The sequence below is a fragment of the Miscanthus floridulus genome, chromosome 11 (assembly GCF_019320115.1).
Source record: "Miscanthus floridulus cultivar M001 chromosome 11, ASM1932011v1, whole genome shotgun sequence".
Taxonomy (NCBI): Eukaryota; Viridiplantae; Streptophyta; class Magnoliopsida; order Poales; family Poaceae; genus Miscanthus; species Miscanthus floridulus.
The window spans coordinates 36,256,143-36,275,690 of NC_089590.1; the positions used below are offsets into that span (position 1 = coordinate 36,256,143).

General features: G+C 40.1%; 2 protein-coding genes and 1 long non-coding RNA gene across 3 annotated transcripts; 2 read left to right on the forward strand and 1 right to left on the reverse strand.

Moving 5' to 3' along the window:
* Positions 1-4,279: 4,279 nt before the first annotated feature.
* On the reverse strand, positions 4,280-6,198 carry LOC136491787 (protein FAR1-RELATED SEQUENCE 4-like). The gene is made up of 4 exons (XM_066488024.1): positions 5,911-6,198; positions 5,003-5,499; positions 4,476-4,945; positions 4,280-4,350 (listed from the first exon to the last, which is right to left on the reverse strand). Exons 1-4 carry the CDS (start codon positions 6,196-6,198, stop codon positions 4,280-4,282), a joined length of 1,326 nt encoding a protein of 441 aa, XP_066344121.1.
* A 5,096-nt stretch (positions 6,199-11,294) lies between these two features.
* Positions 11,295-18,179, forward strand: LOC136491789 (uncharacterized). The gene is made up of 7 exons (XM_066488025.1): positions 11,295-11,441; positions 16,927-16,939; positions 17,047-17,492; positions 17,610-17,669; positions 17,758-17,776; positions 17,871-17,928; positions 18,017-18,179. The coding sequence occupies exons 1-7, from the start codon at positions 11,295-11,297 to the stop codon at positions 18,033-18,035; spliced, it is 762 nt and encodes a 253-aa protein (XP_066344122.1). The 3' UTR covers positions 18,036-18,179.
* Positions 18,180-18,388: 209 nt separating this feature from the next.
* On the forward strand, positions 18,389-19,536 carry LOC136494658 (uncharacterized). Its single transcript, XR_010768653.1, has 3 exons — positions 18,389-18,655; positions 19,121-19,212; positions 19,328-19,536. It is a non-coding gene; the product is annotated as an uncharacterized lncRNA (long non-coding RNA).
* Positions 19,537-19,548: the final 12 nt, after the last annotated feature.

The following is a 19,548-nucleotide window of genomic DNA, read 5'->3' on the forward strand; positions in this document are numbered from 1 at the left end:
CACAAGACTTCAATCAGTTCCAAAAGATGATCTTCAAACATGTGGGAGAGCGGTTGAAGAAGAAGCCAAGGAAGTACATATCTCCTTTCCTAATTCCCAACAACCGCCCGAAAGTACCATTGGCAAAGGCTCTAGCTCTGAGGATCAAGATTGCGTCTGATGAGAAGCTAAGAGAGTAATCACCCACATATCATTGTTGCAAATGACATACATCAGTGTTGCAATTAGCTTCCTATCTTCTGATTTTTTGATTTTTTTTTGTAACATATTCTGTTTCTGCCCACTACATAGGATGGCTCTGATTGATTTTAGCATCTTTTGCTCATTTGATGGCAATGATCTACTTACCAGTTTTGCGGATGACAAAGATGGTGACTCTTCTGTTCTAGATTTCACTGTTTATTGTCTCCGTTATGATGATATTGTCCACAAGGAAAATTTAATCAGATATAGGCTGTTCCTCACCACTGGCTTCTATGTGAGTTTTATTGAACCCCCATACACACTTTTCTTTTTTGCACATTAGCTGCTGTTTTAATCTTCGCATATTTTGTTTTCTCTAGCACCTGGTAAATGGCATTAACAGCGTCTACACAGATGATGGAAAAACTGAGACTCAAGAATTCACTGTATTAAGACAACACCTTGAGAATGAAGTCGAGCATTATCCTGATTTAACCAAAGCAAAGCTGGTTAGTATCTGATTATTTGATTGGTTTTGCTTTTCTCTCTCTTTTTTAATGATTTTTGGAACTGGCCACAACTGATGCATCATACTCAACTGATGTGTAATTAACCAGCAAAGTAGTCCCACTGCAAATGTTAATTAACCAGGTTGCAATTGTGTCACATCCCATGTTGCAAACAATGTACAGTAGGTGTAGACAGCAACTATTTTTTGTTTACTCAACTGATGCATCATACTCAACATACGCATGCAGATATTTATTCCAGTATGTGTTGGGAAGCATTATTTTGTTTACTGCATCAATCAAATTCACAATCAGATCGATATCCTGGACTCAATTGACTATTTTTGGGCGGACACTAGCCCTGCATCACTCCACAAGCCCATTTTTGAGAAGATCCCCATCATAAGTCTTGTATTCCAAAAGGTCAGCAAGAAAAAATTCCCTCAAATTGAGAAATGGAGCAGGCCATTCGTTGAGGTCCCAAAACAAGGCGGGCCCAGTGATTGCATGTTTTTCCTTTGGAAATATATGGAAATTTGGGATGGCGAGAAGCTAAACATTGACATCAATCCAGTGAGCATTTCCTTCTTTTTTTGCCCCCACATTTTTTTTGTGTTCAAATGTATATATGATCTGCATGTTCTACTATCATTTTCAGCAGTCTCAAATGTTCTTTTTTTCTTTCTTCTTCACTATGTTTTTAGTTCAAGGGCATGATATACAGGGTAGAGCTCATGCACTACTTGGTGTTTCGTCCACTGAACCAGGCTGACCTACCTGATGAGCTAGATGTTTATAGGATTGGCGGAAGGAAGATACTTTGGGATGCCAAGCAATGATGAACTTTCATGACATGTTGTTTTTGTTTTGTGTGTCATTGATGTTTATCAGCATCATGCACATTGTGTATTTTTAGTACGATGATATCTGTGTATGTTTACACTGTTTGAAAACTATGTGTCATAACTTGCAACTCCTCGAGCACTCGTGTTGTAACTGGTTCAAAGACTTGTTGTAAATTGCAACTCCTCCCTGATGACATCTAAATGATGCAGCAAATTTGTTATTAATAACAAGGTTGCATATGTGTCATAACTTGCAATGCTTTTGTGCATATGTTGTACATAATCGTTATATTTCTTCTTATTTATTTAAGTTGTACTATACCGTGTCCCATCGTTTTGCTTACGAATGCATACAACTCGATCAATTAACTAGAAAACTTAGTGGAGGCTGGAATTGGTTGTCATACTAAGATAATTAACCATGTTGCAATTCATAATTAACCAGGTTGCAATTGCATCACATATCATGTTGCAAATGGCGTACAATAGGTGTGCAATTTTGTATTGACCTGAGACTTTTTGCCATCATTCTCATTCTATTTTTTGCTTTTCCCAGAATTGGTTCTTAAACTAAGAATTAACCAGGTTTGTAGTTAATCAGGTTGCAAATGGTAATTAACTAGATTGCAACTACATCACACCCATGTTGCAAACGGTGTACAATAGGTGTAGAGAGCAACTATTTTTTGCCAGCATTCTCATTATATTTGATGTTTTCCAGAAATAGCAACTAGCAAGTATTCAAAAACAAACAAGCATGTGTTTCAAAGATGTAATCATATAGTTTTTAATTTATACACATGTAACCTATAATTTGTAGAGGTTATAATCTACACATGCCACACTATGTGTTTTTACAGCAAGAAAACACAAAGGACTTTTTTTTTGGTCCAGCACTTTTTACTCGTTGCAGTTCACACGCGGAGCTCTCCCCCCATGGCCTCTGGTTGCTGAACCTCTTCCTCTTCCAGCCCCTCTGCGCGTAGAGCTGCTTGGTTGTGTTTTAGCAACTTCAGCAACATCTACATCACTTTCTTCATGCAGATCCCTCACTATCTTTGGCCGCCCTCTTTTCCTTGGAGGCCCAGCATTTGCTTTAGCACTCTTTTTGTGGAGACGCATTTCTACTGCCTTGCTTTGATCGGGGTTTATCGGACATGTCATGACATAATGTGAACCCCGGACCCCACACCCGTTGCATTCCTTGTTACCATAGTTTTCGTTGTCATATGTGCTGATCGGGATACCATCACGTGGAGGCTCAACTTCATTTTTCCTTTTCTTCCCTCTACCTTTTGTGCGTGCTACAGGGGGCTTAATCAGCAACAATCCATCATGCAACAGCGCTGATGATGGCTGCGATCTAGCGCTACCATTATCAGGTTGTGTTGTCACCACTGATCCAGTTGCCGATGGCCCACTGCCAAGCGACCCATTAGCTGTGGTGTCATCATTAGCAGGGTGTGCTGTTGTCGCCACTGATTCAGTTGCTGACGGCCCACTACCTGGCGACCCATTCTCCATGCTTCTTGGAAACATTTCAATTCCTGGGATGATCTTGTCCAGCTGCCTATTTGTCTCTTGACAAGCACGATCTGACCTACTTCCTGCCCTTTCGAGCTTCATCAACTTAGGTAGCAAGCTGGACATCCGGGTCTATTCTTGGCTTGATGTTGGACCAATTAGCACGCCGTCATGCCTATCCCACTTAACTTCTTGCCTCGCACTATGAGTGTACCTTTTCCGGATGTATTTCTCTCGGATTTCCTGACCTGCAGGTGGGTGAAGGCTCTTATAATATGCATGCAGAATAGCCCTGTATTTTTTTAAAAACAACAGATGCACATGTCAGAAGTTGCAATCATTTGTATGATACATGTTGCAACTGTGTGCCCATGAAGTTGCAATTGGAGCTTTTAACAAATATTTTTTCAGATCCGCGCATACCTGTGTGTTCCCATTGTTTGCATTCGCATCTATATTCACCATTGTCCTTATCAGCAACCACCCTGAATTCATGTTGTGCCCAGCAGAAGCTCCCTCCCCCTTGTTCATGCTTCACCAACCACCCATTACTCATCTGTGGGTCTAGATCAGGGCGAATGACAAATGTTGTGCTGTTATTGTACTGCTTTTTGTACTCTTGGTATACAGGTCTAGTGCACACTCTGCATAGCTACTCATCAAATTTTGCTTTGCAAGCCCGCACCACCTCAGTCTGCATTTAGGAATCTTTATTTTTTTTAGTATGTTTGTCTTTTTTTTTTGCAATTATAATATGGACTGTGTTGTAACTAGGGAACAGTAACCATTGCAAATGCCATGTGATTTTTTTTGTTTTTCTTTTACCTGTGCATAATGTGTCTCTCCTGCGTCCATGTGGTCAGCGTGCTAGAGTGAGTCTAGCATCCTTCTAGCGAACATGTGTAGGCTAGTGCTCTCACTAACATAGCCATCTTTGAGCACCCTGTTCTGGCTCTCTGATCGTTGCGTCGACGTCATCCTACCATAATACATCACCTTGAAATAAGCAGCTATCCACCTCTCCCTCTTATCCCATAGGGCTCTAATGGCAGGATGATCAGCAATGCCACACTCATCAACTAGCTTCTCCCATTCAACCTCAAATTGCGTCGGGCCCAATGGATAGTTTATCAACGATTCAAGCCTTTCCTTCAAGTTTTTATCCTTGTGCTAGGTGTATAGCTGGTCCAACTCAAACTCCCAAGGCCTAATTATGTGTCAGCGATAGTTTCTGTGTTGAGACTTGAAAAACACCAACTCAATTGCAACTTTCATTGCTAGATCTTCGTCTGATAAAAGACAAAAAACAGGGGGGAAACAGGATCAGCAACACACACAACGGCATTTTGCTGCAACAACTATACAATTTTTTAAGGTTGCAATCAGTGTTTTTAGAAAAGAAGATAAGGCTCACCCGTCAGGATAACATGAGGTTCCTGTCCACCCATGCAACTCTTGAACGTCTCAAACAACCATTTGAATGATCCAATCGATTCATCACCAATCAGAGCTTGTCCGAAGGTCACGTTCTTGAGGTTATTGTTGGCTCCAACAAACATCGCCAACGGCATCTTCTTGCTGTTGGTTTTATGTGTCGTATCAAAGGTGATGGTGTCTCCAAAATCTTTGTATTCAGCTCTCTGGCTTGCATGACTCCAGAATATGTTTTTGATCACTCCAGTCTTTGGATCTGCATCCACATCACAGTAGAAATATTCGTTGTTCTCCTTGCATTCTCTGAAGAACTGCAGCAGCTTGTTAAGATCATCTTCTCTTTCCTCCCTAGCCTTCACTGCCTTCTTGTGAACATTTAAAAAATATAGGGCAATTTTTGTTAGAAAAAGTTCAGTAACATGTTTTTTTTGCAATTCAGATATGTGACATCTTGTAATTCAGATATGTGACATGTTGCAATTCAGTGAAAAAAAATTCAGCACGTACATATTCTTTATGTCGTTCTCTGTAAAACCCCACATATGGCGACCATCATACAGATCCGCCATCACATTCAATGCTGCCTGATGTGGAACTCCGTTCCTTGTCATTATGTTAAATAAGTCACTCATGCCTTCTGCCATGTTCTTGTGCGCGTGCATGTATCTTGTCATCCTGGGAGATAGCTCAAGTTTGTGGTTGTGGGCTTCCTGCACATGGTCAAAGAACCAGAAATTGTGCTTCCCATCCTTCTTAACTTTCACATAAGTCGGGTAGCCGCATCTTCTCGATCCCTTTTCTGTTTTTGCTTCTTCTTCTTTATTTTTGCTCTCATGTTTCCCTTCCCTGTTGCAAACCCAATGATTCGTCTCCTTGCTTGTTCTCGCTGTCCTCAAACTGAACCCAGCCAGCTTTGCATAATCTTTGTAAAATATGTAAGCATCATTTTTTGTAGAGAATTGCTGCCTCACTCTTGGCACTAACACAGCTGGTATAGTTGATTCCTGACAAAAAGAAAACATACAAAACATGTGTGATATTTTTTTTCAAAATAAAATGATGCAAACTCACTGGAAAATTCTCTGTTACAATTACTACCATGTCTCTGTTGCAATTTATACCACATCCTAGTTGCAATCAGTTGCATTTTCTTTTTATCAGATCCATGGAAAAGCCAAACACAGGTGATTCAGTTTAAAACTCAAAGCCATGTGTAGCAATTACTACCACATCTTTGTTGTAATTACTACCAAATCTCTGTTGCAATTAGTTGCATTTTTTCTAGATCCATGGGAAAAGTCAGTGATAGGTTATTCAGTTTAATCCCAAAGCTATGTCACAATTACTACGAAAGTCGTGTCGCAATTAGTTGCACCCAGCACACAAATCACAGGTGATTCAAGCATTCAACTCACAGGCACAACATAAGGGAGGTCAAGTGCTTTTTTTACCGGGTAGAACAGCTGGTTGGCATCTGGAGTCACCATGTCCCCTGGAGCCAATGTCGCCGGCGGTGTGAGTGTCATCGTATGGTGGAGGGGATCACTTGTAATTGCTGTTATTGGGGGAAGCATGGGTGTCGACGATGGCGGAGGCTCTCTCCGATGTGCTCGAATCAACGCAGCGACCCTCTCCGATGCCGTCGGTGGATCACGCAGGGCGAGCGGCCCAGCCTCGACGAGTGACGGCGGCATTGGCCCCATCTCGATGCTGGAGGCAGGAAGCGGGGAGGTGGCTCACGTGGCGGCATAGGGCAAGGAGCGCGGCGGCTAGCGCGGCGGTGTAGGGCGAGGAGCGCGACGGCGCAGGGCGAGGAGCGTGCTCCCCCTGAAGGCGCTCCACCAGTGGTGGCGGCGCCTCTACTGCGAGAGAGGGAGCGTGGGGTGGGATGCGTTTTTTCCTCCTTAGGCGATCCCTTTTTCTGTTTCTATTGTATTTCTTACTTGCCGTTCAAGACATCCCGTGCACACGCGATGTAGACTAGGCCCGATCTTTCGAAAGGTATGATAGTGTCGATTGGTGGAGACTCGACGTTCACGATCTAGGCTTCGAACCAAGGCTGATTCGGACCCCCACAACTGTTACACCACTGCTCCGTTGGTTATCAACCACGCGAACATGATTGACCTCGCCGAGAAGGCTTTCCTGCAAGCGAATCAAGAACACAAGCAAAAACAGGATGAACGCAATCTAAAATTGCAAACAAATATGAGGCTTATGATAACGAGAAGGAGTTCAAGTCTTTATTCGAAAGGACTATCGCCACAGGCGAACAAGATCAAGAACTAGGGCCCTGGTTCACAGCAAGCGGCCTTAGCGGCGACAGTTGCAGCAAAACGACGTCTGTTTCATGAGGAAATCAAGAACTAAACAAAACCCAAACCCTAAGGAGAGCGATGATTGGTATTTATAGAATCTTAGGTGTCACCCCCCCTGGACGTGCCCCCTAATGGGCCCAAACACGATACACGGTCCAACGGACCAAAAGACGGTGTCGCAGCACCCTGACAGATTCTGAATGCTAACTTGTTTCAACGATTCCTGTTGATTCCGAAGGGTTTTTGATGTGAAACCAATTGGGTTGGCTTCCTTATCCAATTAGCTTTCCATCCATATGTGGATCATCGAAAACAGAGTCTAGATGCATCCTAGGTGACCAATTTAAGGCAGACTGATCCTGAAATCCGAGACAGACTCGAACTTGAGTTGCTTTGGGCCTCCACCTCGGGGACTCGAACCGAATTAGCCTCGGTCCTCCTTCTTGACTTGGACACCCTCGCTGGCCTCCTACCCCTCCATACCATGTGCCAAACATGGTCATATGCATGGGTGTCATGTCCTCATCATCATCCCTTTCTTGACGAAAAGCCGTCCTCGGTGTCGATTATGCTTGAAACTGATCCTGCACAACATAAAGGAGAACGGGGTTGCAAAAACAAAGGGGACTGAAATAATTGTGAGAAGGAACATGACCATGTTTCCAAGTTTGTAGCATGTCATCTCGCATAAAAATTTCAGCAAGCATGTAGACTCCATGATCCAAACGCACACGATGTATGTCAACACTATCCTGCAAAAGATTAGTACTAACCAAAGACAATGTAGGAATAGATGATCTAACAGACATAGGTAGCAACCAACAATGCTCCCCTTCTTGGAAGTGAACTTGTTTCTTTAAGGAACATGAGAAAATGTTTGTATTATTATGGCTGCCCTCTAAACAATCATAATCTTGTACAACAAAAGGAGAATTCATATTACTGCGAATGTATACTCGATGTATCATATATTGTTCCTTGTTGTTATATTTGCCAATAACATGATATGCATGTTTAGAAAACCAAGGCAAATCAACATATTTAAATAGACTCTTCTCCAAACAATCTAGGTTACATAAAACATCAAATTCAATGTAACCCAGAGTATGTAAAGAAGACAACAGTTTGAACTCATCAGTTTTAGTAGCAATATGAATAACATGTTTATTTTCAGCACAAGTGGTTGGTTCCAAAACATGTAAAACTGAAGTATCATCAACCAATTCCTCTTTATTATAAGGAACTTCAAACAAATTATCATGGGATGGAGATAAATCAAGAGATGGTTCCACTAACAATTGCTCTATGATAACATGGTTGGTGGAAAAATTCAGCACATCAAGAGAACTCTCACCTTCCATGAGTTTACCTTTGCTCTCATGTTCAGCAGGAGTAATAGTTGATGGTTCTAAATTATCACATGAGACTGTGAGCATCTCATTTTTTGTCATGTCATCCTCGCTCTTTTGTACATTGTCCTGCAAAAGGTTAGGCATAGCAGGAGGAATAACAAGAGATTGATCTAGTTGATGCACCTCATCATTTGAATTAATTACAAGAGATGGATTAACAAAATTTTCTCTCATAAGATCTTTCGTATCATTCCAAGTTTGAGGTTTATTAGAAGGATCTAAAGACTCCCACCAAGATAAAGCAGAATGTCGCAAAACACTAGATGCATTTTTTACTTTCCTCCTTGGACACATAAAGCGAGTAGCAAATATGTTATCTATGGCAATTTCCCACTCTATGTACTCATCAGCACCTATACCATCATAAGTCGGTGGATACGAACAACCTGTCATTGTTAGAAGACAGCAAAAGACAACACAAAAATATTATCCCTATCAACTACTTAGGTTGTGGACAAGGAAAAAAAACAAGGCACTCAACTCTCAAGCATCTTACCACGGTCTTACAAGTGTTCTTACCAAAGCAACAGGCTATGTAATCGGTCGGTGACTGTGATATCGTTGTAGCTTGAGTGTAACAGTTGCAAGGCGAACCTGTACTTGGTTAGAAGAAAGTGGAGCTTGGACAGGCACAATATAGTAGCAAGGAATAGCAATAATTTAATTCAGAAATTGCAAGATTGAAAAGTAGTCCCAAGCTAGTCTATGTCACTGGCCCAAACAGGTCCTGAACCTAGTTCAAGCAAGCAATACAATACAACTCAGCACAAGGACTCAAAAGGATGCAAGCACTTCTGAACTTTTTTTCACTTTTTTTTTCTTTCCTTCTTTATTTTTTTTCTCTCTTTTTTTAGGTGAGGCTTTTTTCCTTCTTTTGGTTTTTGCACCTCTTTGCCTTTTTCTTTGTTTTATGTTTTTTTATCTCACAAAAGTGCCGCACATAAGAGATTAGACTTTAGATATTTCCACCATGGAAGAAAAATACTTAATCGAGGAAGCCGTAGAAGGAATTGCTAGACAAAACAAACTCAATCACACAACCCACTCCATGACTATTTCAGATCCAAAGAAAAATTGGAGATCAATCTGATGCAAGCCACACTAGGAAACAAGACTTGACACTAGACTAAGAACAAGATCAGAACACAACGAACACTAAGACGTGGCGAGGACTAGGCCGGATCTTTCGAAAGGTATGATAGTGTCGATTGATGGAGACTCGACGTTCACGATCTAGGCTTTGAACCAAGGCTAATTCGGACCCCCACAACTGTTACACCACTTCTCCGTTGGTTATCAACCACGCGAACGCGATTGACCTCGCCGAGAAGGCTTTCCTGCAAGCAAATCAAGAATACAAGCAAGAACGGGATGAACGCAATCTAAAATTGCAAATAAATATGAGGATTATGATAATGAGAAGGAGTACAAGTCTTTATTCGAAAGGACTAATCGCCACAGGTGAACAAGATCAAGAACTGGGGCCCTGGTTCACAGCAAGCGGCCTTGGCGACGACAGTTGCAGCAAAACGACGTCTGTTTCATGAGGAAATCAAGAACTAAACAAAACCCAAACCCTAAGGAGAGCGATGGCTGGTATTTATAGAGTCTTAGGCATCACCCCCCTGGACGTGCCCTCTAATGGGCCCAAACACGATACACGGTCCAACGGACCAAAAGACGGTGTCGTAGCACCCTGACAGATTCTAGACGCTGACTTGTTTCGATGATTCCTGTTGATTCTGAAGGGTTTTTGATGTGAAACCAATTGGGTTGGCTTCCTTATCTAATTTGCTTTCCATCCATATGTGGATCATCGAAAACAGAGTCCGGATGCGTCCTAGGTGACCAATTTAAGGCAGACTGGTCCTGGAACCCAAGACAGACTCGAACTTGAGTTGCTTTGGGCCTCCACCTCGGAGACTCGAACCGAATTAGCCTCAGTCCTCCTTTTTGACTTGGACACCCTTGCTGGCCTCCTACCCCTCCATACCATGTGCCAAACATGGTCATATGCATGGGTGTCATGTCCTCATCAACACGCATATATGTTGCAACCAGAACAGAATCGAGGTTGCAATCACAAGACACACGAAGTTGCAATTGGCGCTCGATTCGGACGAATCGGATGCACACGGCCCATTTTTTGCGGGGAGGCGAGCAGCCCACGTGCTGGCGGCTGCGCGTGGCCCACGTGCGGGTGGATGCGGGACCGCCCAGAATGGGGTGGCCTATTTTTGTCGGGCGCGGGGGCGGGAGGTGTTTTTGTGGTCTGTGCAATTGCTATATTAATTGCACCTTGTTGCATTTTAGCCTCGCCGTATATATATATTCTAGTAGTAATGCTAAGTAGTACAAACAAGCATCTCTGAAATCATCACTTGGGATGACAACGTGGTAAAGTAATGTTAAGAGATGTAGACATACATTAGGTGGCTACTAAAACAAGTGACAAGTTAATAAATACCAACAGCTATGCATGAATAATTGAACAACTTCACTGGAAATCAAGTATGGAAATTAGTTGAGAGACCAAAGAACCACAATGTGATTGGAGCCAAATGGGTCTTTAGAAACAAGCAAGATCAAGATGGGATAGTAGTAAGGAATAAAGCAAGATTGGTAGCTCAAGGTTACACTCAAGTTGAAGGTCTTGACTTTAGAGAAACATGTGCTCTGGTTGCTAGATTGGAAGCAATTAGAATCTTGCTAGCCTATGCTTGTGCCCACAACATCAAACTCTATCAAATGGATATCAAGAGTGCATTTCTCAATGGCTACATCAATAAAGAAGTGTATGTTGAGGAACCTCCCGGTTTTGAAGATGATAAGAAACCCAACCATGTGTACAAGTTGAAGAAGGCATTGTATGGTTTAAAGCAAGAACCTAGAGCATGGTATGAGAGGTTGAGGGTCTTCCTACTCTCTAAAGGGTTCATTATGGACAAGGTTGACACCACCCTTTTCACCAAGAAGATTGGCAAGGACTTGTTTGTGTTGCAAATCTATGTTGATAATATTATATTTGGATCAACCAATCAAGACTATTGTGAAGAGTTTGGGAAGACGATGGCTACTGAGTTTGAGATGTCCATGATTGGAGAGTTGAGTTACTTCCTTGGTCTTCAAATCAAGCAAATGAAGAATGGTACATTTATGAGTAAAGGCAAGTACATCAAAGACATGCTCAAGAAGTTTGGAATGAATGATGCCAAGGTAATTAGTACACCAATGGGAACAAATGACAATTTGGATAGTGATGCAAGTGGCAACATGGTGGATCAAAAGTTGTATCGCTCTATGATTGGAAGCCTACTCTATGTGACCGCATCAAGAGCGGATGTCATGTTTAGTGTATGCATGTGTGTAAGATTCCAAGTCTCACTAAGAGAAAGTCATTTGAAGACAACAAAGAGAATATTGAGGTATTTGAAGCATACACAAAATGTTGGTTTGTGGTATCCCAAAGAAACAAAGTTTGAGTTAGTTGGTTATTTCGACTCAGATTATGTGGGATGCAAAGTTAAGAGAAAGTACACATCAGGCACATGTCAACTATTGGGAAGGTCACTTGTATCTTGGTCATCAAAGAAGCAAAATAGTGTTGCACTTTTAAACGCTGAAGCCGAATACATATCTGTCGGTAGTAGTTGTACACAAATTCTTTGGATGAAGGCCACCTTGAATGACTTTGGAATAAGATTCAAACAAGTGCCATTGCTATGTGACAATGAGAATGCAATCAAGCTAACCAACAATCCGATTCAACATGCAAGAACAAAGCCTATAGATGTTCGCCACCATTTCATTATAGATCATCAACAAAAAGGGGACATTTCAATTGAGAGTGTGGACATCAAAGATCAACTTGTCGATATATTCACCAAGCCACATGATGAGAAAAGGTTTTGCAAGCTAAGGAATGAGTTGAACATATTGGATTTCTCAAATATGTGTTGATGCCCCCCCCACTAATATGACATGCCTCTCCTTCGAGCAAAGCAAGGTAAAAATTGATTGGCATGCATACATCCTTTGCTAAGGACTTGTTTAGTGCATCTAGTCATTCCTCATGTTTATAGGCTCATTCATGAAAATTAAATGAATTTGATGTATGGTACCACTATTGCGTCTATGCTTGACTTGATCTACTAGTAGCATATGACATGTTTGTGGGCTTGTGGACCTAGTGTTTAATCTAAAAATGAACTATAAGTGTTTAACTCCACATGGTCAAGATAACCCTTGCAACAAGGTGTGAAGAAGCTTGTCCTTGGATCAAACCGAGTTAAATATCTTTGGCAAGTGTTCTAGATTAAACCAAATTTGGGAAAATTATCCTCACCCCATTGTTTGACTTTGCTAATCTAAACCTATCTAAAATTGAACCTTTGTGGTCATTGATGACAAAGGGGGAGAAGTAATGTACAAACATAAGGTTTGGAGAGAAACAAAGATAAAAGGGGAGAACTTTGACATAGGGGGAGAAATATAACAAATAAAAGGGATCAATTAAAATTTGAGCACACAAGTAGGGGGAGCAAGCTCATGAACTTGAATGATGCATTTGAATGTGAATTCACATACGCTTGCTTGCATTTGTCAAGTTTAAATTCAAAATACATGCTTGTGTGGTGTATGCTAGTTGTAGGTTTGAATGATGAAATGAAAAACTAGTATGCATAGGATGATAGTTAGATGTGGCTTGCATTTATTTTCACAAGTGGTACTAGAACCTTGCTTATAATATTGATCTCACGAGATATCTAGTGTTTGTGTTTTGCAAGAAGTATCTAACTAGCAATGGTGCTAAGGACGGTATATTGGTGCACTCCGATTGGTATCATGCTTAAAAGGTCCATCTCTTATACCTTAGCATCATTTGGTTGACATTGCTTTCCCATATTTTCTATCTATGCATATGTGCAAGCTTTCAATCCAAACTCTTAGCAAATATGTAGGGGGAGCAAATGCTACAAATTTGGGTTCATGAAACTTGTCCAAATCCTTTACACATGGTAAAAATGCTTAGGCAAGCAACATGGATTCAAAATTAATTTTATTTTATATCTTTGTAGAGGTTGTCATCAATTACCAAAAAGGGGGAGATTGAAAGCCATAGTTTAGTTTTGGATAATTGATGAAACCTATTTGGACTAATCCTTGCATCTAAGTGTGTGACTAGATAGGATGATCCAATCCAAGTGGTGGAGCAAGATGAAGTCCATGGTGATGTTGGTGGACATGTAACGATGGTGATCAAGCTCTAGACTTGGAAAATAAGAAAGAGAAAAACAAAATAGGCTCAAGGCAAAGGTATATTTGATAGGGCCATTTTATTTTGTCACTCAAGACACCTACTAGGTGTGAGTGAATTTAGGATAGATAGCCGTACTATCCAGAGGGGAGAATCTCGGTTAAAGCGATTATCAAGTGCCACTAGGTGAAGTGATTCGTGCATATGCATTACACTACAAGAAATCTGTCTTTCTATGACAAAATGCCTCATGACGGGGCCTGTTTTTGTCATATAATGTAACATAATATGACAAAAATTTCTCTAGCGTCATAAAATTAGAAGACCTAAAACTATTTATGACGACATCATTTTTTTTGTCACGTAAAGGTACCAAGTTTCGTCACAAAATGGCAGGCGCCAGAAGCCAGTCGACGATTGTGAATTTATGACGATTCATATAGTTTTTATGTGACGATAGTAGTCGTCATTGAATGTTTTATCAAATATGACGACCCGAATGTCATAAAATACCCAGTAGGATATGGACCCTTGACCAATGTCTGTTGGGCTCGGAGCTAGGCCTTGGCCCATGTAAAAATGTGGAGGGCGCACGTGTGGAGGGAGACAGGCTGGGCCTAAAATATTAGGGCCAAGAGATATTTTTCTTTTTTTGGGTTTCAAAATCTGGTTTGAAGTTTTCATTTTTTTGGAATTCAAAATTTAAAATTTTAAAACTTTGTCAACTTCACAATCGTTTCGGCTGAAACCCAAAATGATTTCGGCTGAAAAAGTGATGAATATAAAAGTTGTAGAACTTATCAAGATCTAACTTTTTTATTTTGGTGATTTACAAATCCGATAAAGTTATAGTAACGTTGTTCACAATTTCTATATCTCTGTCTTAGTTTATGAAACTTTGAGAGAGATATGTAAAATTTATAAACAATGTTACTATTACTTTGTCGGATGAACAAATGACTAAAATAAGAGTTGTAGATCTTGATGAGTTGTACAACTTTGATGTTGATGACTTTTTCAGCCGACATCATTTCGGGTCTTAAAATATGGCTTCAAGTTGTAATTTTTTAAAATTCAAAATTTGAATTACTCAAACTTTGTCACATTGAAACATAAACAAAATACAATGATAGAGCATGATTTTAGAAAAATTTAGGAAAAATAAGCATCGCATTTGGAGTTAGTATGTGGGAGAAAGACCAGTTACAAATTTTAGCTGCAGATTAAAAAGAAAAATCACTTGTTCTTCATCATGAACAAGTGACGAACAAGAATGATTTCTCTTTTTAATCTCCTTTTAAAACTTGTAACAAGTTTTTCTTCCACATAGTAACTCCAAATGCGATGATTTTTTTTTCTGATTTTTTCTAAAATCATGATCTATGTAGTTATTGTATTCTTGTTGTCATGTGTCAAAGTTTGAAGAATTCAAATTCTGAATTTTATAAAATGACAACTTCAAACCAAATTTTGAAACCCAAAATGATTCCGGCTGAAAAAGTGATGAATATAAAAGTTGTATAACTTATCAAGATCTAACTTTTTTATTTTGGTGATTTACAAATCCGACAAAGTTGTAGTAACGTTGTTCACAATTTCTACATCTCTGTCTTAGTTTATGAAAGTTTGAGAGAGATATGTAAAATTTGTGAACAATGTTACTATCACTTTGTCGGATGAACAAATGACCAAAATAAGAGTTTTAGATCTTGATGAGTTATACAACTTTGATGTTGATGACTTTTTCAGCAGACATCATTTCGGGTCTTAAAATATGGCTTCAAGTTGTAATTTTTTAAAATTCAAAATTTGAATTACTCAAACTTTGTCACATTGAAACATAAACAAAATACAATGATAGAGCATGATTTTAGAAAAAATTAGGAAAAAAAAGCATCGCATTTGGAGTTAGTATGTGGGAGAAAGACTAGTTATAAATTTTAGCTGCAGATTAAAAAGAAAAATCACTTGTTCTTCATCATGAACAAGTGACGAACAAGAATGATTTCTCTTTTTAATCTCCTTTTAAAACTTGTAACAAGTTTTTCTCCCACATAGTAACTCCAAATGCGATGATTTTTTTTTCTGATTTTTTCTAAAATCATGATCTATGTAGTTATTGTATTCTTGTTGTCATGTGTCAAAGTTTGAAGAACTCAAATTCTGAATTTTATAAAATGACAACTTCAAACCAAATTTTGAAACCCAAAATGATTTCGACTGAAAAAGTGATGAATATAAAAGTTGTAGAACTTATCAAGATCTAACTTTTTTATTTTGGTGATTTACAAATCCGACAAAGTTACAGTAACGTTGTTCATAATTTCTACATCTCTGTCTTAGTTTATGAAACTTTGAGAGAGAGATGTAAAATTTATGAACAATGTTACTATCACTTTGTCGGATGAACAAATGACCAAAATAAGAGTTGTAGATTTTGATGAGTTGTACAACTTTGATGTTGATGACTTTTTCAGCCGACATCATTTCGGGTCTTAAAATATGGCTTCAATTTGTAATTTTTTAAAATTCAAAATTTAAATTACTCAAACTTTGTCACATTGAAACATAAACAAAATACACTGATAGAGCATGATTTTAGAAAAAATTAGGAAAAAAAAGCATCGCATTTGGAGTTAGTATGTGGGAGAAAGACTAGTTACAAATTTTAGCTGCAGATTAAGAAGAAAAATCACTTGTTCTTCATCATGAACAAGCGACGAACAAGAATGATTTCTCTTTTTAATCTCCTTTTAAAACTTGTAACAAGTTTTTCTCCCACATAGTAACTCCAAATGCGATGATTTTTTTTTCTGAAATTTTCTAAAATCATGATCTATGTAGTTATTGTATTCTTGTTGTCATGTGTCAAAGTTTGAAGAATTCAAATTCTGAATTTTATAAAATGACAACTTCAAACCAAATTTTAAAACCCAAAATGATTTCGGCTGAAAAAGTGATGAATATAAAAGTTGTAGAACTTATCAAGATCTAACTTTTTTATTTTGGTGATTTACAAATCCGACAAAGTTGTAGTAACGTTGTTCACAATTTCTACATCTCTGTCTTAGTTTATGAAAGTTTGAGAGAGATATGTAAAATTTGTGAACAATGTTACTATCACTTTGTCGGATGAACAAATGACCAAAATAAGAGTTGTAGATCTTAATGAGTTGTACAACTTTAATGTTGATGACTTTTCCGGCTGGAATCATTTATAACCTCAAAAATCTATTTGAATTCTAAATATTTTGAAATTCAAATTTTTAAAAGTTCAAATAAACACGGATGGGAAAATAACCAATATGAAAGTTGTAGATCTTGATGAGTTCTAAAATTTTGTAGTTGACGACTTTTTCATTTGAATTAATTTATATTCTTAAAATAATTATCATAATTTTACGATAAATTATAAACATAATAAGCGCGCTGTATTAACATCAGATTCAGCCCAAACGTAGATCCAGCCCAGCCCAAATTGATCTGCATATCATTCCTGGCCGTTGGATCGATCAACGGACGACTCACATTCATTCAGCTTGAAATAAATAACCTAAACCCTAGCAACGGCTCACATTGTTTGGATCTCCCACCCCCGATCTCCCCACTTCACCGCTCGGCCTCCATCCCCATCTGTTTGCCTCTGCTGCTCCAAGGACGGCAGCGGCCCCGCGTCCCCGTCGCCGCTCCCGCAAACGCCGTCGCGGGACAAGGAGAAGCCGCCGCACCAGCACCCGCAGCAGGCCTCCTTCCCCGGCGCCGCGGCCTCTTTGCAGCCCCCGCGCCCCTGGAACCTCCGCACTGCTCGCGTCGAGATCGGACGCTTCGGGGAAGGCGTCCGCGCCGGCGTGTGGAGGGCACCCGCCGCCGCCGGCGGCGGCCCTGCCCACGAAGAGGGCCTTCGCCGCGCTCACCAGGGACGAGATCACCGCGGACTTCGCCGCCATCCGCGGCAGCCGCCCGCCGCGGCAGCCCAAGAGGCACCCGCACGCCGTGCAGCGCCAGTCAATGTAACGATTTTTTTTTCTACCTCCTCTGTCCCCTCTAGCACGTTCTGGTCTGGTGCGCGGATTTTCGGCCGCCGTTGCTCAATCCTGTCTGGTTTCGCTCGTATTGGTTGATTGCAGATGCTGTACCCGGGGTTGTCTCTCACCGACGTTAATCTGGACTCATACAAGATCGACGAGGTAAGAAACCGTTTTTGTAAACGGTTGTGGGATTTGCTTGGTTCTTGGGCTGATTTTGTTGGTTTTGCTCCCAAATTGCTTTCTTCAGACGTGTCTCGCCCTTGGAGGTAGAGGATTAAGGTGGGATTTTGAGTAGAACTGTCGAGGTCGTGCTATTGATGCTTATACATCGGTCTTCTCTGCGTTGCGTCTTTCTTGCAGATAGGCATCTTAGAGTCATAGTGACAGAGCAGAAGCCAGGCCGGGAACAAACAGAAAGGTGAGGAGATTTTTGGTGCATTAGTTATTCATGCGTCCTCTGAATTCTGCTTGTTAACTTCATCCGATAATTTCTTGCATGGATATAGGAGAAAATTTCTTGTGTAGATCCAGGAGAATAGCAACAGGACTCAGGGCACCAAGAATAGCTAGGAAAGAGCAGAGACCAGAACAACTGTAAGAAATACTGTGATTTCAGAGTTCATTTGTTTATCTGATTATGCATTCTTTGGTCTCTTGCATCATACCCACCGGCGCTCAACATACCCACTAGGCCTTGCTGCAGTTCTTCTCCACAGCTAAAGAGGAAGAGGTCCTGCTGCTGTTCCTCCGTCCCAATGACCAGGCCGGCCAGCCATGCCCTTCTACTGAACAGATAGGCACATGAGACTTTAAGGTTAGTGTGCCTTTGAATGTGTAGATCGAAATATAAGGAATTTTACTAGGTTATGGTTCTTCTCTTTCTACCTTCTTCAGGTTACAGCAACGGTAGCATGTAAATTGTATGTTCCTGTTATAATATATTCATATCCCTTTAAAATCAATTGGATTGTAAGTGCTTTATCAAGATGCTGAAAAGAACAACTCTTCTGATGCTGATAAAACACCTAGCAACAGGCAGATCTCATGGTTCCCTTCTGCAGATTGGGATAGAGAGAGATGACTAAAATATATAATGTCAAGTTGTTCTACGGATATTGACACACCATATGGCACTAATCCACCAGGTATTCGCACCTTCTATTCCCTCGCTACTGTGCGAAACCGAGCAGCTGTAAGCCTTGTTTTGGTGATAAAAAGTATGAGTTTATAATTGAGGCGTCCTGTCATGTGGGCAGCACAAGGCCATCCACTAGCACTGTCTTAATATTGTTGATGTAATCAACATCCTATGTAGAACAGGGAATCTTTTTGTAGCTTTCATGTTAACATTCCCCGTAATTATGAGACCAAATGTTTTAGAAAAAACTTTACTATTACTTCTTAGTTTCCCGGATTGTATACATGCTCAAAGATATTGTGTAAAAGTTGAACTATGGAATAAAAACATTTGTTGTTTTCATGTGTGTCTCCAAGATAAATCCGTTGCGTTAGCACGGGCATTATACTAGTTCATATAATGCTCATGTATCACTGCGTAGGTTTTTATTTCCTACCCCTAACCAGTATGATGGTCTGCTATTTTTTTGAAGGGAGCTGTTTTGCTATTTGTGCCAGACAGATCCATTGTGCCAATGTGAAGCTTAGTTGATCTATTAATTAAATCTACTATGTCCTCTTCAAGGTATTGATATCTCCAATTAAGTTACATTCTTTGTAATTTTTTCAAGAATCCAACACCAAGCATGCATACTTGCTGATTTGTTATTTTGTTTTGTGTTGTTTTGTTCAATTGAAAGTTGCAGCAAGGAGAGAAGTGAGGGACATGTGAGCTATAAATGCTTGCAAGGTGCAAATTCTTCAACTTTGTAGTAAAGGACATGGGGGCTAATGTATTGCTGGAACTACAAACTCTGTCTTATCATAAGCTATATGAAGTTATTTGCATATGCAAAAGACAAACTTGTGTGATGGTTGAACCTATTTGCGCTATGTAATATATCATATGATTTGGGTTCTA